General features: G+C 42.3%; 1 protein-coding gene across 1 annotated transcript in view; it reads right to left on the bottom strand.

Annotated features, from left to right (window-relative positions):
* The window catches only part of ankrd50 (ankyrin repeat domain 50), a 40,451-nt gene extending 18,716 nt beyond the window's left edge, over positions 1–21,735 (bottom strand). The window contains exons 1-3 of the mRNA XM_086105893.1: positions 21,457–21,735; positions 18,621–19,565; positions 1,615–1,847 (exon numbers count right to left, since the gene is read on the bottom strand). Coding sequence (XP_085962019.1) covers positions 1,615–1,847; positions 18,621–19,150 — 763 coding nt within the window. The 5' untranslated portion in view covers positions 19,151–19,565; positions 21,457–21,735. The remainder of the gene's footprint in view (positions 1–1,614; positions 1,848–18,620; positions 19,566–21,456) is intronic.
* Between the last annotated feature and the right edge of the window lie 766 nt (positions 21,736–22,501).

The raw sequence follows: 22,501 nt of genomic DNA on the forward strand, positions 1-22,501 counted from the left end.
AAGAAATGACTTTGTTTTAGCAACAGAGATGTGTGTTTCAACTTAGTAGATACAAAATTGGGTCATGTCCATGTTGTAGGAACACCACTCTGTTGTAAACAAAAAAAAAAAAGAATGGAGGTCGGCCACAGAAAACGGATTCCGCTGTTTTGTTTGTGCGTACGCCTTCAAGAAGTAAAGTCATTATTATTATTGTAGTCAACTCAGAGCGGAAGACTGAATCCAGACAAAACAAAAAGCGCCGCTAAAAGCATCCGTAGAGCAGGAAAGCCAAGGCTATTATAAGCTCTGCCCGTGCACAAACTCAATAAGGAAATAAATGAGGTGCTATAACACATTCTGAAGCGAATGTTCACATTGCAACACGTGCAAGAAAGAAGGGTGATACTAAAATCTATGGCCTTAGTTCATTTCAAAATGGTGGAATCGCATGTGATGGGTAAATTCCTGTGTTCAAAAGGAGCCCATCCAGCAGAATGTTTACAGCCATTTGCTGGGCAATTTGAAACAGAGCTTGACGAAGGCCCAGCCGTCATCAAAGAGCCCCTGAAAAGCAAGAGTGAAACCAGGGGGTCGAGAACGACGGAGGAGTAAGATAACAGCTGTTTATCGCATTTTTCCAAGATGAGAAAGACCCCTCCAAAACGGCAACAGGCGGCCAGCGATTTTGAGTCCTACTCAGTAGTCTGCGGTCGCTGCCATATTTAAAGGACACAACCCGAGATATTTGATGCGGTCCTCACACACCGGAAAGTGTGACTCAAAATGCCCAATTAAAGACACAAAATCGAATCCAAAACCATCTTAGAAAATGAGAGAGATTTCTTTGCACTGTGATGGCCATCCAGAATCGAATCTAGCCTGGACATCTACAGTTTCGTGGAAGGGTGTGTGTGTGTGTGTTGTGTGCATAAATTTAGCCTGGACATCTACAGTTTCGTGGAAGGGTGTGTGTGTGTGTGTTGTGTGCATAAATTCAGACAAGGGCATCCATTTTTCAGTATATGCACAATTAAAAAAAAAAGATGTGCTGCTTGTAGAAACAAAGGAGAACCCTTGTTTACGAATATGACTGTCATGGCAGAGGGGCCAAAGGTGTGTCAAATGGAGCTACAAAGTAGTAAGACAAAAGACAAAATGTCTCCTCCACTTCCTTTGAACAGCTCGTCACCCTATTGTTCCGTCTGACACAATGCACTGCAAATTCTCACCTTGAAAACACGTGGTATATTTCCAAACACATTTTCACAATGCCTCACTTTGGGCTGGAAACCAAAATAAAATATGCAAAACAGCACCATAATGTCAGGTTATGACTGCAGTTAATTCAGTTTCATTGTACAAAGACGACCTGGGCGCTGGAAAGCTCTTGCGCATTGATGAATGGGATGGCGGCTGGCCTGACAAGATAACAGCGGCTGGTGTCACAAGACGTCAGGCAAGCACCGCACTGGTGACACAGTGACTGATGTCATTCAAGCAAGTCGAGATGCTCGAGATGCTACCTGAACATCCTTGGCAACAAATGAGGTTTCAGGTGGAAAGTATCAAGACTAACAAGTGTTATGTGAAGGTATGTTTTTTTGTTGTTGTTTTTGCCCCCCCACCAAATACCTGTGAAGAGTTTTGTAATGGACTTGTTCTGTCTCCGAGAAGAGCAGATGAGCAGAAGCCACGGCGGCAGGAACTCGTGATGGCTGGCGAGGAGCTCGGCGATGGTCCTGGGGGAGCCCGGTGGTGACCTCTGGTCCGCCTCGCCCAGTTGGCCACCCTCGTCCACGGAATCCACCAGCAGGTAGAGAGCCTGTGGCGGCGGCTTGGCACTCAGGAGAGGCAAGAGCACGCATCTGAGACAGGATGCAGGAAAATGGTTTAGTACGTGAGCAGAACTTTTCGAGATACGACGTGCCCTGCCAATGTGTTTACTTCGACTTGTTAGCAAAAAATTGAGATACAAGCTGTGTGGTGGCAGTGAACCAAATTGAACTCACTTCACATCCAACAGTTTGGAAGACAGTAAACACTTCTTCAAAGAGAAGGACTGAAGCTGTTTAATGCCACTCCCAGTTGACGTTAACTGTCAAACTAAACAAAACATGTTGTGTATTTCAAACCACCACATAAATTGCCTTGAAGTCCGCTAGCTTAATGCTAACACATAAAGGGCAATGCCACAGAAGGGTGAACAAATATAATTGCTAACACAAGAAGATTTAAGATAAAACAACTGAAATGGAAATAGAAGGTTATGAAATGTTTGCAACTAATAGGGAAAACAAAAAAGGAGGGGGGGTTGCAATATATGTAGACAAAGCACTTAAATGCAGTAAAATCGAGAGATTGACAAACACAATAGAAAACCTAATGGAATGTCTAACCATTGAAATACATAGTAAAAAGGCATCAAATATCATCATATGTTGCATCTATAGGACACCAGGATCATGTATTGACACATTCAATAAAAAACTAACAGATATGCTCAGTTACAACAACGATAAGAAAACACGAATAATATGTGGTGACTTTAACATTGACTTATTAAACCCAAATGGACACAAAAAAACAACCGACTTCATAAATACTATGTACAGCAACAGCTTTTTCCCAGTAATCCTGAAACCTAGCAGAATAACAGTGGACACGGCCACATTAATAGATAACATATTTATAAATAAGATTGATCATAAAATGGAAAGTGGACTTCTCATTAATGACATAAGTGACCACCTACCGGTTTTTGCAGTTTTTCATCATTATTTTGATAGAAAAGCTAAGTCAACAACTCACATAACAGAAATAAGACTAAGAACCCAACGCTCCACCGACGCCTTTAAGCAAGACCTAGAAAAACAAAACTGGACCGAGGTCTACTCAAACGAAGACCCAAATACAGCGTTTGAAGTATTTCAGTCTACCATAATCTCCTTATATGATAAACATTTTCCATTAACTAAAGTCTCCAAAAAGTATAAAGACCCAAGTAAGCCATGGATAACGAAAGGCATAGAAAACGCATGTAAAAAGAAAAACAATTTATATAAATTGTTTTTAAAATTGAGAACTGAAGAAGCGGAAAGAAAATATAAGACCTATAAAAATAAACTAGTAAATATTATAAGAACCGGTAAAAGAGATCATTATCATGCACTATTAGAGCAGAAGAAAAGTAACACACAAGAAATGTGGAAGATACTTAACCAAGTAATCAGAAATAGTCCTAAAAAAAGGGATTATCCAGAGTATTTTATCAAAGGCAAAAATACTATTTTGGAAAAAACTGCAGAAATAGCAACTGAATTTAATGAGTATTTTGTCAACATCGGCAGTGACCTAGCAAAACAAATTCCTGATCCAACAAACTTGTTTGAAATAGATAGATACGTAGAAAAAAACTCCTCCACGATGTTCCTTACTGCTGTAAAACAAGAAGAAGTATCAAATATTATAAAAACTTTTAAAAATAAAAAGTCAACTGATTGCTTTAATATTGATATGACAATAATAAAGCAGATTATAGAATATGTAGTGCGACCTTTCACGCACATATTCAAAGCCGGTATCTTTCCATCAAAAATGAAAATTGCTAAAGTTATTCCAATCTATAAAAGTGGAGAAAGACATCGGTTTACAAATTATAGACCAATATCACTACTACCACAATTTTCAAAAATATTAGAAAAACTATGTTCTCGCAGACTTGATAGCTTTATACAAAAGCATGCGCTGTTAAGCGAGAATCAATATGGCTTCAGGGAAAAACGGACCACTTCAATGGCAGTTATGGAGTTTGCGGAAGCAATAGCCACTAATATAGACAACAAAGAATTTACTGTTGGGGTTTTCCTAGATCTAAAAAAAGCTTTTGACACAATAGATCACAGTATATTATTGAAAAAACTAGAAAGATATGGCATTAGAGGTGTAGCTTATAAATGGATAAAAAGTTATTTAGAAAACAGATATCAGTACGTGCAGCTCAACAATAAAAAAAACGAATCAACTGAAAATCACTCACGGAGTTCCTCAGGGGTCAGTGCTTGGTCCAAAACTATTCATCTTATATATAAATGATATCTGCAAGGTCTCAAAACAATTTAAATGTGTCCTATTTGCTGATGATACAACTTTCTACTGTTCTGGAATAAATCTGAAACAGCTCCTGACAACCGTAGAAAACGAATTCAACAAATTAAAAAACTGGTTCGACAGAAATAAATTGTCACTTAACCTGAAAAAATCGAAGTTAATTGTTTTTGGCACAAGACCAATCAAACACCAAGCTAAAATGATGGTAAACTCAATTGAGATAGAAAGAGCGTATGAAACCAAGTTTCTCGGATTAGTAATAGACTCAAAACTATGTCGGAAGCCACACATCGATAACGTAAAAAGAAAAATAGCCAAAACCGTCGGGATCCTCTACAAAACCAAGGAAGTGCTAAATAAGAGATCTTTGTACACATTATACACTTCATTATTATGACCATATATGACCTACTGTGTGGAAATATGGGGAAATGCCTGCAAAACAAACACACTCCCTATTCTCAACCTACAAAAAAAAGCAATTCGAATTATTAATAGATCAAAATATACGGAACCCACAAATCCACTATTTATCAAATTAAATACGATGAAATTTTATGACCTGGTTGACTTTAAAATCGCCCAATTAATAGTTGATAAATAGAGAAAGGTATATAAATATCCATTATGAATACAAGAGAAAATTGACACAAGAGTGTCAGGGTGTGGAAGTATATAATCCCGATACAAACCAAAAGTTGTAATAATATCACGGTTAAGGGTAAAGTATGAGCCTTAATGGAGACTTCTTTCTTTCTTCTTACTTTTTTCTTTTCTGATTGATATAAAAATGATTTATTAGATATAATCACATAACGGGGTAGGACTAGATACGTTTTTTACTTCTTCCTACTCCCTTGAACATAATAACGGTGTTGAATGAAGATTGATTTCTTTCTTTTTACTTTTTTTATCTACCTTATTTTCTGTCAAATTATTACTGTATATATGTTTTATGTTCAATAAACAAAAAAAAGAAAAAAAAAAGAAGCCACAATGAATGAATCATGCACAAATTATTAAATAGAATGTAATGGATGAAACATGTGTTGTGTTTTTAGAAAGTACACCATTATTGTGCTATTTTCCTTACAAAAAAAAAAGTGACAAAAATGTGTCTTGTTTTGGGCAAGGCTAGATCAATGGCCTTTTCATTCTTTTCAATTGGGAAAAATGATTGCTGACTGTAATTCTATATTATATCTATACATAACTAGCATGTGCTAGTTATGTAGAATTGGCATTAGGATTATACAGTTGACGAAACATTTCTTCCCTGGACGCAAAAAGTTTTGGAAACCTCCGTCCAACCTTTAATGATTACCTGACTGAAGCAAGTGACGACTGTGTGAAGAAGAAGAAAAGAAGAAAACCTTTATTAGTCCCGCAATGGAGAAATTCCCAATTCACAGCAGCAACGTTATGAAAGGAAGAAGTAGAACAACGAAATATAGGAGCTGCTGGAAAGGCAGCCACTCTCGCGGCGCCATTTTGAAGTCAAAATAACAAAAACAACACGACACAACACATAGGACACAGACAGCCGTGCAATCTTCACCCCTTTTCTGCATACACTTTGTTGTCTGAAGCGGTTCTAGATGAAAGAGGAGAGGATCAAAGTGTCCTTTCACCAGTGGATCAGAGACGTCATGCTGAAAATGTGCACACGTCTGCTACAAGCTAAGTTTTGAAAGCAAACAGGAAGCTGTAGCGTCCATTGACGAAAAGAGATGAGTTCACTTCTCCCGTCCCACGTAATCCGCTTCAAACTCCAAGCCGCGACTCCCAGTTCCAAATCCGCATCGGCGCTCCGCGCTAACGCTCCTTTCTTCTCATCGTCGGCTCCTCAAGACTTACATCCATCCGGCCGCAGCCCGTTCAACAGCACCGATCTCTCCGCTGAACAAAGCGGGGCTGTGAAAAATGCTGCCCATTACAGGCGCAAGACACAAGCACCCCGGGACTGTCCAGCAACAACGGTCAAATGGCGCCGGCATTCCTCCCAGTCAAAAACGGTGCTGGTATACCCATGCTGCCGAGAAGGCGCAACCACCAAGCACAGAGTCTCCTTCTTGATGAATGTCGTGGCCAAAAAATGCTGAAAAAAGTCCACATCAGGTCCACGCGACGTAACAACATACACAAAGTGACAAAACAAACACAAAAACAAAAAAAAATAGCAAGGCTCATGAGAGCACTCGCCGACGGCTGCCTACTCGGGCGCCATCTTGACTTCAAAGTAAGAAGCATGACACAGCTCTGATTTGAAGGACAAAACTTCCCGAGTGGGCTTTCAGTACGCACCCATTCAATCCACTGCACATTATTTCAGCTTGCAGCAGATGCATTTATAATTCATTGGACCTTTTTGTACCGACCTGTGAACTAATGTCTTGAGATGCTTTGTAATGTTATACCGGAGACAAATTCCTTGTGCGTTCTACATACTTGGCCAATAAAGATGATTCTGATTCTGATATTACATTTTACCGCAGCAGTAGCACTGATTGCCGACCGTGAATTAAAACCATCCTGGATGACATCTCACGCTGAAACAAACATGACGTACAGCATTCAGAATTAGACGTCACATCACAAGTTGGCTGTTTAAACGCTACATTAACCATTCCAGCAACGCCAAGCTGCTAGCCAGACATGGAATCTGTAAGCTCCGCTGCTAATGTCGCACATGAATGCTAAGTGAACCGCAGCGGTCAACAAACGCAGTCGAGCTCTGCTTTGAGCTCCTCTGTTTCTGTGTGAATGCCGCGGGCGTAAAACGGGCAAAATGTCATTTCCCGAGACTCATTAAATTACTTCTAGCTCAACAGCCAGCAATAAATGATTTGAGGGGTTCAGGTTGGTGACATTTTAATCGGGGCTCACGTTAATCAAGCATTTGAAAATAGGATTTAATAAATGAATTAATGAATACAAAAACGTGAACACGGGCGAAGCTTTGGTTGCTTCAATTTTATTCCTCACAAAGCAGCCATTGCACAGATAAATTCAGTCACCTTCCCAGGTAACGAGTGCTGTTTGGGATGTGACATTGCTTGCAAAGCTTCATCACGAAACAAGAGAATAGAACTTGTTCCAAAGCCATTAACAGTAAAACATGGGCTAGTTTCCCCCCAAAACGACAGTTTCTGAACAAAAAGTGGAGAAACAAGCTTTTTGTGAGGAGCGACATACCAGGCAGAACAGTGACTTGGACACTAATATTGTCACTTCATGGCTTGTGTGTGGCTTTTCTACATTTCATTTTGCCATTTGCTCTATCTTTTCGCAAGATCACGACGCACACCATCTACTACGCAGGTGTCAAAGTCAAGGCCCGGGGGCCAGATCTGGGCCGCCACATCATTTTATGTGGCCCGCGAAGGCAAATCAAGCATGTCAAATTCCATGATGCTTGCTAATGTCTGAACCAAAATTTCAAATTGTCATATGTTTTCCCCAACAACAGCAGTTATTCTTGACTTCTGATTTTAAAACTAGTTATCCATCAATTTGCTGTGCGGTGTGCATGTAATATGCGGAGGTGATTAAACATTTATATGGTTTCCCAAAAGTCATAACGGCCCTCCCAAGGGAAACTGAGTTTGACACCCCTGATCTACTAAGTACAACACAGCACACGCTGCGTTTTTACCATATACAACCACTACACATTTGTTTTAGAGTAGAGTGCCGAAACGTGTCCGACTTCTTATGTGGTCAGGATTGATGGTTACAATAAGCATGTTTAGGCAGTGCACAACTTCTCCAGGGGCTTATCAGCATGATTGAGGTGTCATGTCTTAAAGTGGCGCCTTGATTTATTTGGCTTCATGCTATCCGCTGCCAGCATTTTTCGACACAGTCAACACGTCCTCGGCTTTACTGTAGTCACAGTGAAGCCAAGCGCTACATACGCTCCCCACAGTTCCTCGACTTAGCTTTCGGGTCACTTTCTTTTGTTTCATTATCTTCATCTCTCTCTGCCTTTTTCATTTCTGTTAAAAAAAAAAAAATCATATGGTCTCCTGAGGCTTTGTTTACTGCACTTTATATTGCCTGCTCAGTGCAAAAACAAAGAAAAATGAGGGTGCCACTGCCAACTGCTGGAGTGGATGTGCAATTACACTTTATTCTATTATTTTCTTGAGCAAAAAAACGCATGTTCCCCAGAGTCAAAGACGCGCACCCCAGCTGGCATACCGCACAGTTTGAGAAGCACCGCATTAAAAATAGACGCTTTCTTGGAGATCGTAATTATTCTTTATTCTGCCGCTCTGCCGGCCTAACTTGGCTCCCATTACCGACTGTTCACTCAACCAATCCCCGCATTACAGCATACCTGCTTGGGCTACAGCAAGTGATGAGGGACCAGTACACTTTGCATTTTCAAATGCAACAAAAATATTGCAGACAAACACACCCAGCCCAACCACATCACCAAAATGGACAAGGTGCCGCTCACTTTCGACATCCTGGTGAACCACACCATTGAGCCAGAAGGGGACTAGCACAGTCGCGATGCGCCCAACAGGGCGCATGAAGTCTGCTTTTATTGTTGTGCTTAAGTTGCAAGCGGTGTGGGAGTGATGGCGAGCACAGCTTTACTAAGACTGGGAGGCAGCCCTTGGGCGAGTTACGGGACAATTCGTCAACGGATTCTGAGCGCTTAGACTAACATTGCACTGTTGTTCTCGCTTACACAAAAGGATTTCTGAGGAGCCGCACGGCAACGATACTGAGCGTGACAATGGCGTGAGGGAACCTGGCGTGTTTAATTGTGAACCTGCCCAGCCAATCATTTCAGATACAGAAGATAAGGAGTTTGATGGATTTGAGGATTGATCAAAAGAATAACATGAGTACATTGTCAAATACAGTCATACCTTGGTTCTTGACCATAATCCGTCCCAGAAGGCTGTTCGAAAACCGAAACCACACTCTTTAAAAAAAAAAAAAAAAAAAGAATCTTTATTGATCACGTCTGCTCACAATGGAAAGCTACACAAGGAAGCGTCACTTCCTCGTCTACCCGAGGAAGCGTCACTTCCTCGTGTAAGGAAGGCGAGAGGAATCAAGTGGTGCATTCAAGCGTGCTCAGTTTGGTCAAGAACCGATTTTCGGTCGTAATCCGAGGCATAAAAAACACAAAATTTTGGGTCGAAAACCGATTTGGTCAAGAACAGAGACGTTCGAAAACCGAGGTTTGACTGTACTTCAATAAAGTACAACCAAACTCAGTTTTGCTGCCGCTGCCTTTTTAAAAACATGCGCTGGCATGCATACTTGCTGCTGTATTTCTTAAGCTAGCACATGTTTTGCCGTGCTTGGGTCCAATAATACAATGTGCCTTGTGTATGTGTTAAATACAGAAATAGCACACGTAACTGACATTGCACCTCTTAATACAGTCATGTTGTATGATCGTGAAAATACGCTTAAGTCTATTTTGGAGTAAAGTGAGATGGATCTTTTTTTCTTTTTTTTTTTTTTGCGTATTGCTAATATTTTTTTCACACATTTCTTTCCGATACTATATACTCCACACGTGTCGGTGCTATTTGCACAAATGATTGTCCAATCTAAAGTGTTGAAAACAGCTTTGTCTCTTTGACGATAAAATGAACAAACATACAATTTGGGGGGACTCCAGCAAAGTGATGATTTGGGATGTATGAGGATTCCGCCTGATGGCTTTTTATACTTACCTAAATGATACATCTATCTCCTTGGTGCACGTTTTTTTTGCAAATCAGTTTAACAGCCCTAAGACGATTTTCCCTGCTTCATTGTGCTCTTATGCGGGCTTCCTCGGCTAATCTCTCCTGATGGCTGCAGCCCGCAGAGAACCTGCAGTGCCATCTGGGAGCGGTGCCAAAAGGAATGTCCACGCACGGGGATGACTGGGCGTGAATAGCCGTGTCTGTGTTGCCTACCGAGACAATCAAATCCACAGTGACAGCAAGTGGGCCGGACAAAGGACTATTGTTCTTGCGCAATTCAGCTACTTTTGGGCCGTCAAAGAGTCAAAAGACAAGAGCGGCAAACAAAAAGACAACTCTGCGGGATTTTAGGGCAAAGTAAGCGCAACAAAAGCCACTTTGCCGACCGCGTCCGAATGTGCGCCTCTCGCTGGAGTCCTTGACATATGTCTGAGATGCTGTACAGAAGACACGGCGTGAAAGACATTCAATGCACTCACCATCTGCCATGTTGCACTCGCACGCTGTTAAGGCAGCGTCAAGCAACAAGACAACTCCCTAGAAAGGGGGCTGCTAAAATGAAATTACAAGGACGAACCTGACCAGGAGCTACTGTATGTTACAGATGGGAGGGGGTGAGGGGGAAATATCCAGGTAATCGCCAGGATGATGTTGTAGTACTGGGCTTCCTCGCTTTATGACCGAGTTCTGTTACTACGGCAGCGGAACACAAATTTCTTCGTAAATCTTATCGCGTTGTAGGCTATAACTAATCGAATGCATTTTATAACCTCACAACGTCATATGCCGCCACAGTTGTAAACCGAGAATCCCGGTGTATAAGACCTTAGTCTCCATTTATTCTATTTCCCTCATCTTTTTGCAGACTTCTTCATATTGATTTATACATGCCTCGACTTGCTTTTGCACTTGCCTCAACTCCTCCGTGTCCATCTTTTCTTGGGTTATTGTGATCTTGACTACAAGGCATTTCCATGGTAGCGTTTTTTGTTCAGACGGCTTGACAAAAACAAGTGACAACTACTATTCTGACGTGCGTATTATGGTGTCGTCAGTGTCCATTTGAAAAGAAACTTGATCTGCATATTTTCGGAATAGTCCTGATAATTTGATGCATATAACTAACGCAACCCCAATAGGACTGTACAATACAGTATATCATTTTTGTTTGAAGCTCTCACAATTGTTGACCCCTAACATGCTTGCTCACGACCGCCGTTTGACTAACACTCATATATCGAGGGACTGGGGACAGAGCATTCAGCGATTATTAGGTAATTGATTCAACCTTAGCACGGAGGAACTTTCGACAGTCCTTATGTCGTCGAGGAGACACAGTACAACACCTGCTGACTCATCCCTCATCTTATCCAGAGGGAGTCAATCATCTCGGTTTCTTTTATTGTTTATTTTTACATGGAACACCATCACAACAGTGCTGTCACTGTATTCTTCACAGATATCTTGTTTTCCCTCGAACAGATCATATGCTTTCTCGAATTAGACCTAAAATAGTTCAACATGAAGGTCTGGTTTCCCATGATTGGCCCTCACAAAAATAAATAGTTTTAAAAAGGCAAATTGACCATCCTTCATCAAGGCCGGGTGATCTTCAAAGATGAAGTCTCAGAATGTCTTTAATTGCTCAGCCATGGGATCCGTCACATAGAGGAGACATATTGTGTTTGTTTTTATTTCTGTGGAGATAACATGGTGCGCTGCATGTGGAATGGTGTCCATCCCCAAATTAGAAACCAACAGCGAAAGTAGGTCAAACTGGAGTCGCATGCGAAACGCTGACAAATTGCTCCAGTAAAAAGTTTGACGTTGTTACTTTGCTTATTTATCGGTCACATTATATATTACACTGATGAATGATTTCCAAATGTATACATGAGACTTTGTACCAATATAATTGCGTGGATCGAAAATTGGTCGATAGTTTGCATTTTTTGCCATATCGGTGATCAACTGCAATGCCATAATTTGCGCGATCTGTCAGTGACGTCATTGATCGCATCCGCGAAATAAGACAACACATTAAACGCAGCTTCATTCAGTCCGGAGGGGTGCACGCATGCCTTAGATAACTACTGCAAATCCCTCAAACTCTTCCCAGTCCAAGCGAGGTGCGCATTCCTGATGAGCTATCCAATGCTGCTCACGGAATCTGAAACCCCCCCCCACCTCTGTCCGCTTCCCTGTCGACACTGTGGCCGGGGGGAATCACTGCAAACCCGACACACACGTTTGAGAGGCCGGGAAAGTTTCCTGCCACGTCTGGAGTATCCTTCAAGATTTAGTCCAGGTCAACGACTCTATCAGCACCAATGTCATCAAAGGGACTTGTTTGAAACCTTAGTTTGCGAACATGAAACAAACTCAAACCAACTTGAGCCAATTCAACTTTCTTTCTTCTTTTTTAAAAGTTGGTTTGCCGTTTGAAGCCACGCAATATGAGGAGGACTGAACTCGGCTGTACACTCGTTTCTGAGTTTTATTTATTATACACTCACATAATATCCGCCAGTGATGTTGAGACAGTGGCAAGCCACAGAGTGCCGAGTCATCGTTGCACCGTTGCTGCTGCCGTTTCTTCTATTCTGCTCCACTGGAGTTGATGCGTCACAAGAAAGGGGGTGTGCGGGTTGATGGGAGTGGGAAAGTGGGAGCTTTTCTTTTGGCTTGCTAAAACATGGTCCGAAATTTTAGCAAATATTCCGCTGCAGTGCACCACATTGCTTAAACCTCAAAACCTAGTGCCGCCCAGTCAAGGAGTCAACACACGAGTGGAAAACCGTCCATGCCTAGCCATTAGAGCCTGTAATGCTTTAGTTGAGTTGAAACAAAAATGTGCTCAGCTTTGAATTCTGTATCGAATCGACAATAAAACACGTGACATGGCCAATTTGCTCAATATGGCAAGAGGAAACATGTCAGATGTTTTTTTTTTACCTCTACGTCTTTGTTACCGATTTGCTTTACTGTTTGTTGTATATGTTAATTGCTCCATGTACAGCACTTTGTACGCAGCGATGGCTGTTTGAAAGTGCTCGAGAAATACAGTTGAGTTGAGTTTTCTGGCTTTTTGGCCCTCAAGAGTCTTGCTCCCATGAGCTGAAAACTTCCCTGTTCTGATAAATGTTATTGAGAGACTACCGAGCCATTGTCAATTGACACAATATCACAGCTCATTTAGAACAAAGGAGCTTGTTAGTGTCTGATGTATTTGTCAAAAATAAAATAAATAATAAACCGATTTACTTAAAGTATATAATCATAACTGTGGCGTCTATTTCTCACATGGTCAATGGTGTAAAACATTTGGTTCAATACTTAAATCTCTGGCAATTCATCATAGGGACTGCGGCAGAAGCTGAACTGGGCCCAAACGCGGAGGCAGATAAGGTCACACCTACTAAACTAAACACTTTTGTGCCATCAGCAAAAAACAAAAGTGCTGGAATTCATTGGGTCCACATGACTGCGTTAATTCGCCCTACCCCCCATTTGAAGCCAGTTCTTTTGTCCTGAAGGAAAAGGCATGTTAGGAGGGCCGGTAGCTGAACATGATTCTGACTGACACAATCCAGTCAAATCGCTGGAGTGACTAGTTTGGGAATTGATTTCAAGAATGAAAGCTTGATCATAGTTTAGTTTGAAATCTACAATATGGTGATGTTATATTCTGTGTAGAAATCTGTCAACATTTCCAGGCAGATGCCCTTCCTGGAACTGGCGCGGTACAAAACTCAGCACAAAAACCTGGCGCGGAATTATTTAATTTGCTGAGTGGCTGACAAAAATTAAGATGGCAGGTGAGCTGGAGCCTATCCCAGCAGACTTTGGGTACACCGCACGCTGGTTGCCAGCCAGTCGCAGGGCACGTTACCTAAACATGACATGACTGTCTCAGAATGAGTCATAATTGTCTAAATGTTTCACTAAAGACTATGACTACCTGAGCTACAGCTGCAAAAATGACTGGAAACACTGTAAGGTACACTGTGAGATGCCCTCGGACGTCACAAGATGGTGACAAAGTCCCCGCTGAGAGGAAAGTAGTAATTGATGCCCAGGAATAGATAGTTGAAGTGATACATCTTGCTCTTTGTGTCGGGGAGGAGCGAGGAGCTATTCAGTCTGCTTTGTTAGTGGACATTAGGGAGAGTATCGTAGGCGTTTGTAATTTGCACTTGTGGTGCATTGGTTTTTTTTTTTTCTTTAATAGGAATCAAATAATTTGTCATCCTAGGCCATTTCCAAGCTCGTTAGGCTCAGTCCCCGCGCGCCATGAATAGCAGTGGTGTACGGTGTTCGTTGAAGTAGCGCAACGCCACAGCTCATGGTCGTGTCTTGTAGTTGTGATCTGCCATTGTTTTTTACCATCGTGGCTGTGACAATCTGATTTTAAAAATAAATAAATAAAAGGACACCGAAAACCGGCTCAAAAGTGCTGTTGTCATGCAAACAATCAACACAAGTCCTACGGTTTATCAACTTTTTTTTTTTTAGTTAAGGTCTCATCCCGATTGTTTTTTTTGTTTATCCAAATGTTAGGTTTAGGTTTTGTCTTGAGCCTCTCATCACTCCTTCGAATGATCGGTTCGTACACCACTTCAAAAGGAAGACTGTTAACGTAAAGGTCTTGTGGCAACGCAGCACGACAACAGCTGAACAAACGTCTGCACCACAATGTGAAGCCCTGCCGGACTGTCGTAGGAAATTTGAAAAACACTCCGCAAAAGGGATCAGTTTTAAACATGCCATATTTAAGGCCTCGTTCACTCCCAATACCAATGATCAATATTGGCTCAGTGTTTCAACATTATGACGAAGGTTGGTAAGAATTTTTGCTTTTGATTTCTGTTACGCAAAAGAGCAAAATATTCAAATTGATCAGAAATGGCAAAAAGATTTCCAAACACATCGGTGACACTTTTACTGCATTTAAACATCACATTTAGCCGTTGCTAACATTCCTAAGGATAAGTATGGCCTTTCAAAAAGTAAAATGGAAGATGTTTTAAGGATTTCAGTGCTATAATAATCCCCTCAATGAGTGATTGATTTAGTTTTTATTTTTGTACCAGAGTTTTTTTACACAATGTGACTCAATGTGATTTTAATTTGACTTGTAGCAACTCATCATTTGGACACAAAGTGATGAGCAAATAGGCCTTCAAAGAGCAATTATCCTGTCACAAGATCCCGCTTGTCCCCCATGCTATTCATTCATTTGGTTTTTATTCTTTGAAATGACATGACTGTGACAACTTTTCCAGCCATTTTCCCTTGTTTGATGGATTGTGAATCAGCACTTCAGTAACCAACTTGTGCAACTGCACAAACCTGTCAGGCAAACCATCAAACCAGCAGCTCCGTTGGAGCAAGCGTTCCTGCGAGTGCCTCGTTGAAATCGCATAGCAAGAATATGACATTTCCAAGAGAAATGTGCAGGTACATTGCAAATGGGTACAGACTGGACAAACAAACCGTTCAAATCGGTGATAAAAATGCCTCAAGTCTGACTTGCCCGCAGTCGCACATAGTGGGAAAAGCAGGGATCGGTTTGTACGCCGCGGACGTCAACCCATGTCTGAACCAGTTTCGCTGCATTAACACGCGACTGGCGATTACTATCAACAAACCGACTTGTTTGCCTTTGACTAGGCCAAAGAATTTGGCAGGGGCCTCTCGCATGCACTCACTGGCTGAAAATCACAGCTGGATGGGGGTTGGTGGAGGCTAAACGCTCCTTAAAAGAAGAAGAAAAAAAAACCTCACTGTTTAACAACACCCTTAACTAAATGCAACCTGTTTAACTTTTTCCTGAGTAGCCTTGGAAGTGTGCGGTCAAAACAAGCGCACACCCTTGCGAATTCAAATCCCAAGGCTTGTCACGCTGAAGTAACGATCAAGTTTTACTGCCGTCCATTTCTTTTTTTATTCTTTCGACAAATAGAGCCAACAACCCTGACACCCCGAAACCAGACAGCACATATGACACCAGGGCGAACGATCAGATCATTTACTGTATGTATAATGATCCTAATTGGTGTTCATATTCAAGTACTTAAGGGGATCCTGGGTTAATAGGAGTCCCATTCATGCTGCCAAGCCAGGCAATCAGAATTACAGTAAGTATTAAAAAAAAACAAAAAAAAAAACTTCCAGGTCATGCATATAAAACAATCGAATGAAACCGCAAGTAGGGCAGTAAGTGAGTGGGCCTTCTTGTGCCGTGTGATGACACAATACTCTTACGCCGCTGCATAATCTAGTTTATTGCATGTAGTTTGCAAGTTTTGTGTGGACCGTCGTAAACCGAGGACCCTCTGTACTTGGCTCAAAGACAAAACAGAAAAACTGTGATGGCTGCCCTTGCAACGTGACACTATTTTGTGACACATCAAGACTGGTGTTGTGAAGGACGACAAAACCGGAAAGACAGAGCCCCAAAGACATTTTTAAAAAAAAATTGAAAGGAAGAAAGACAGAAAGAAACGTTTGTCAAAGTCCATGTTTTTGAAAACTAAACGCTGAGTGAGTGTGGTGGTCTGCAAAAAAGGGCTTATAGGTGTTGAGTTTGTGTTTCTACTTAAGTTTCTTAAACAGGTAGCAACTATGACACTAAGTAGACGGATCATAGTATTTATGTATGGCAATGTACATCCAATATTACTAAATGAAGTGCATATTTCACTCAAAAACAAAACAATCTTGTTATAGGGTTTTATTTTAAACTGAAAAATGTGCCGTTTCCGTTTTTTCGTTTTCATGACAAAGGTGAGCCTGAAAAGACAAACACTCTCAAAGCTTCTCATGTTTTTTATAAGGACACAGTTATCCTTTGTGAAATGGAGGGCTGCGAAAATGAGGGTCGTTCTAGCTCTGCGCTCAGTTTGGGTATGTACAACTTCTGTGCATCACAGGATAATAATGGATCCAAAGTAGAGCTAAGATCGGTCCTAAAAAAATTGAGCCCGACCCGAACCGGCCCGAGGGTATTTAAGCCCGACCCGGCCCGAGCCCGATCACTTCGCTTGATTTGCAGGCCCGAGCCCGAAGCAAACCCGACATTTCATATTTTATTTGTGAGGACTCAGGAGGAGGAGGAGGGGTGATTTCTGATAACAAAGCCTGTCTTTTGGAATGAAATCTAAGTTAAACGAGACTGTATAAACATTGACATCTTTTATATTTCTGAAGAGGTTACATTAACCGACAATTTTCTATCATTGACGGATTTCTTTTGAGAGTGGACGGGGAAAATTTAAGGCCGTCCGTCATTTTGACGGGTTGAAAATTGGGCCGTAAACCACCGCAGCAGTACGTCCTTAAGAATCTAGCGCGGCACTATAAGAGAGAGAAGCAGAGAGACAAAAAAGAATAATGATGGGTGGATCATAGAGACAGGAAGGAGTTCTTTGAATTGTCATTGCAAGAGTTTAGTACGTGTTGTGATGAGGCCACTTCTGTTTTTTTGCGAACCACGGTCTCTCGTGGCCAAAACTATTGACGGCCTCAAAAAAAAAAAAAAGTCAGCGAGAGAGAAGCCCGACCCGAACCCGAAGCAATGATTGACATTTTAAGGCCCCGACCCGAATTATTTTACCTCTAATCCAAAGCACTGCAGTTATTATGTGTTCTATACAACGTTGCTACTTTCACAAAGTGTACACTTTTGCAAAGCACTAATGTGCCCAATTGGAGTTGCATTATATACATACATTAAGTTGTAATCCACATAAACACCAGCAAGGGTTAATCAAAAGAGGGCTAATGTTTTATTACAACTAAACAGTGCCAACTACAGGCATGTCATGCATATTATCAGTCATTTATTGTGGGTCTGTCTTAGTTAACCTGACACTGAAACTGTTGTTTTACTTTCAATGAATACCGGCCCCAAGTAGCACATCCTGCTTGGCTTCAAACTTTTTTTTTCAACTGGGAGGTCAATTTAGAGTCACGGTCGTGGGTAAACCGAGTCTTCATGATTAGGACCAGATGACAAGTGCTTCCCTGGGAACAGGGGCGGCAGGTGTGGGTGGGGGAGAAAAAGGTGAGTTGACTCTGGTGAGCGTTTAAAAAAAAAAAAAAAAGGTTTACCTTGCCGTGACCTACTTTTTCACCCGGTGTGTGTGCTAGATGTTTCGAGGGTGCAACTAGCGGCAGCAGATGGCTAGACAAGAAACGTGAGTGTTCAGTGCGCACACGCACGCACACAAAACACTGCTCAACCTGCAGTAAACAAACTCATGTAGTGATCCATTGCGAGACCTCATCTGGACGTGCAATCACTGATCTAGTTGTCAATCGGGTCAGCCCACGAGTCTGTTAGCAGAGCCTCATCCAAATGACACACAAATATCAGTCCAATCCAGCCCGCAATGTCAAACCCTGGAAGAAAACCTTCGCAGGCATGACATGTAATGCGGCTGCTGAGGTGAAGCTGTGTAATAAGTGTGAGTGGCAGTAGTAAAAAATAAAATAAAAATGGAGGAGAGGTTATCAGGGTCAGGAGGTGGCAGGGGGAAGGGTTGTCTTTGCAATTGTACATTTGGAGCTACAAAAATAAATCAATCAATCAAAAATCACACTTACACTAGAAACACCAGAAGGGGGAGAAGAAAATCCCCAACTTCTCCACTCTGTTGTCATGATAGTTGAATGATAAATAGCATAGATGTGTTTACATTGTTGTCATCCGATTTATGATTTGCCGACTTCCGTTCATGCCATACTTTTTGGGGAGAATTTTGTTCAGTTGTCATCGTGAACATGTGTTATGTCTTTCATTACCGTTTGAATGCCTCGGTCGGGTTCCTCTCACACTCCCCAGGCTTCAGCGCGCTTTGCACGGCCGGGTCGCGCACCTTCTCCTCGTATCCCAGCACCAACCCGCTGCGGCAGATCTGCGCCACCAGGCCGCGGATGAAGCCGGCGACGCACAGTGTGTCCGAGTCATCCGCCCGGCAGAAGTGGAAGGCAAGGCCCTGTTGGTGCAGGCCTCGCTGGGCTCCCTGCGTCGACGTGGGCCACAGCAGCTCGGTGCACAGTGCCGTTTTCCCGCTGCCGGGACCGCCGACCAGTAACACCCCCCAGGAGTTCCCGCTTTTCCCTGAGCCTGACGTCAGGCTGCTTGGGTTGGCCACGCCTCCGCCAGGGGGTTGCTTACTTGGGGTCACCCCACTCAGGTTGCTGCTTTTCTCCTGGAGGCAATGCTGGATCTTATGGAAGACCCATTCCCGGCAATAAAAGCGCTTCCCCTGCAGCAAACTGGCGTGGGCCATTGTGCTCTGCTGGTTCCAGCTAGTGCTCCTTCTCTTCATACAACTTCCATCCTTCTGCCGCTCACATCCTCACTACGCCAGGCTGTGAATTCCATCCATTATTATTCACAGAAAAGTCGGTTGCATTTAGATGTGATTGGCCGAAAAGTAAGTGCCTTGGAGAAGTATCTAGGTCAAAATAATAAAAAGCTGGGGATCACAAACGAGGTGAAAAAACAAGATTTTCCACCAACTTTTTCCAGCGTTTTCCCTCTGCGTGAACAGAGCGCTCCTGGTTGTTATTCTCGCACCGCTTTAGCATGGCGGTCCTGAGCGTATCGGCTGACAGGCTCAACACGATTAGCCATGCGAGCTGCTTGCGTATTTCCACAGAGGCATGGCAATGGCCACTAAACGTCGTGTTTCCATTACTTTAGCATGGACCAGGCTGCCAGCACATTTTATACGTTGGTGTCTGCAAAAAAAAAACACAGAAGCACATGCTTTCTTAATATCGTACCGTGGGGATTATTTTGTTTGTTAATATACACACCTGTGTAACACTCCTGTGGCAGCTAAGCTGTCAGTGGTGGGCTAACGGGAGAAGCTAACAAAACAGTCTACATTTTCATTCAACTGTCAAACATTGTCACTGAAGAGCCAAATCAGACCTATTTTCATAAAAGTCCTCTCAAATGTACATGAATGAGAAATAAAAAGCTCCAAAAATAAAACTAGTAAAAATGCAAAATGCAACCTAACAGAAGCCACACTTCATACTGGGCGGCTAACTAGTCAGCGAATATCAAAATTATTAATAGGGTAAAATTCTATCCAACAAAACAAGCACTTCTGCTCAGTCATCCGCCTGGCAAGTGGCTAGCTTGTAAACAAAAAAGCATTTTTTACAAAGTTTGGCTGAGAGTCCATTCAATGATGAGCAAGTGGCTAGCACAGGAAGCTAACAGAAATCTACACCTCAACTCAGTTCACCTTCATCTAAAACGGCGCAAAAAGATTCAAATGTGTGACACTTGCCACGGAAGATCCAAATCAGGCCTTTGCTCATAAAAAGCTGGTTGTTGAGTAATAGCTCTCAATGCGACCTAAATGCCAACACAACCAATTCTTATGTTCAGTTGTTTTCCGAACTGTGCTCCTTGTCAAACGGTACAAACAGATTCAACTACACAAAACCTGTCACAGAAGATCAAAAGTCCAATTTTCCCAAAAACCCGATCGATGCTGGCTTTGGCCGAGAATCCTATCAAGCCGGCTCACAAGAGACGCGAATATAAGTAGCAGTTAACACCAAGGGAAGATGAATTGGATATGGCACCTTTATGTTTAATGCACTTATCCTGGCGTGTTGTATGACCAAAAGACAACACAGCAGTTTAAACATGACTAAGTGCGATGCTTGCTGTTAGTGTCTTTAACCACCCCCCGCCCACCCTCTTCCACTGCAAACATCCACGCCTGGCTCGCAACAAGCTGAATTCTTGGCAAGAACCCCTTGCAGTTTCTCCCGTCCACGTCCACCATGATTCCACCGCCCCCCTTTCCTTCCTATGCGCCTTTAAATCCCAAACAGCTCGCATCCGCACTCAGCTGCAGAGTCCAAAATGGGGAAAACCCGTTTGTGTACTTAACCTGCGAACATGTGCTTGTTTAGGAATGAAATTGTCTTCATGGTTATTCTGCCTAATAAGAAATGTTGCATTTCAGGGTAGCTGCAGCTTCACCCATTCTCAATTTAAGACCACTTTGGGCTCATTTTTATGTCACAAACATTACAGACATTTTGCTCTGGGTAGATTTACTAGCTGTTTGCGAAAAATCGAATTCTAGACTTTTATTTTGACACTCGCGGAGACTTTGCACTATCCAGAAAATACCTGTAAGTATAAAACACACACACACACACATTAAGGTTCATTTAAATTTAGGGCGAACAACAAATAATGATCTCGAACTGCATGGCGGCTTCAACGCTCTTCCACATATTCACATACACGGCCCACGGGCCATACGTTGCCCACCACTTTAATAAAAGATAACCAACTCACTGCAGACTAAATGATCAGATGTATTAAGTGGGTTAAAGACTAAAGAAGACCTCTTGAGTCGAAAGGGAGTCTTTTGTTTGGCCACCAATGCAAACCTCACACATTCATAGCCACATTTTTACACCTCGTTTTTGGTGGAACAAGCTACGTACTGCCGACAGTCAGTTAAAATAAAATCTGGTGCAGATGTTCGATATCCGTCGTGCGAACTTCAACAAAGCCAGATGTGGGGTTTCCAACAACGTCCCTCCCTCCTCGTCCCCCGGCTGCTGTTTTACCCCAGAATCGGTCGCTCACCTCTCGCCGACGTCTCTCTCTGCCGTGTTTTTGTCCCTAGTCAACACCCAGTCTGTCCATGTTTTAAGCGACAAACTTCACACGAGCCTTTCGACCGTTGCCACTCTGATTTCTTCATCCGCACAGCGTTCGCGTCTTTCTTTCAATTGGGTCTCTTTCCGCACCCCCTTGCTCTCTTTTCTTGTCGTCTTTTCTTCGCTCACTCCGGTCGGTGCGGGCTCCTCCTGCTGCCCGGCCAACACACACAGTCATACAGCTCCCGGGTGAGCCGACTGTGACTCTCCGCCTCACAAACGCTCTTGTAGGTTTTCAGTCCACCGCATGCAAAACACACGCCGGCCGCGGGTCATGACGGGAGATGGAGTCTTTTCGGCTTGGTTTGTGTTGCTTCGGTTATAGCGTTGTTTTTAACCTCAAAACATCGGAATGGTGTCAAATGCAACGTTTTACATTATTTTAATGTTGAAAGAGTTAAATGTTCATACATATTTTCAAATAGATTCCAAATGTAGATTTGGAATACATGTTTTTTCGTGTTAATTTTGTTATTATTATGGATTTTTTTCTAAGCCAACCCTTGCTAATACGATTTTTTTTTTAAGCCAACCTTTGCGAATACGAATATGATCCTTCCGCAACAGGGTTGGTCCAGTTAATTTGAAAATGTATGGCTAACTGTTATTTGAAGATGTTTTGTTTTGTAACATGATTCTATGTATCAACAGATAGGATGGTGCACGCAAGTGACTTGGAAATTGAAACATTGAAAACAAATCCAACTAAGGTACCAGACTTTTTAGCATTTGAATTCATAAAATTATGAGTAATATGATATAAATTGTCCCCCGCCTACTGCCCGGAGACAGCTGGGATAGGCTCCAGCACCCCCCGCGACCCTAGTGAGGATCAAGCGGTTCGGAAGATCAATGAATGATATAAATTGTTTTCCAGCTAAAGTAAGACAAGAACAACGCTTCATTTATTGGTCAGTGTTAATACAGTATGTTAATCTACTCATATCGAATAAATAGATTATGCTAAACTG

This window comes from Hippocampus guttulatus, chromosome 2, assembly GCF_054856545.1.
Source record: "Hippocampus guttulatus isolate MCC_2025c chromosome 2, RoL_Hgut_1.0, whole genome shotgun sequence".
In the NCBI taxonomy this organism is placed as follows: Eukaryota; Metazoa; Chordata; class Actinopteri; order Syngnathiformes; family Syngnathidae; genus Hippocampus; species Hippocampus guttulatus.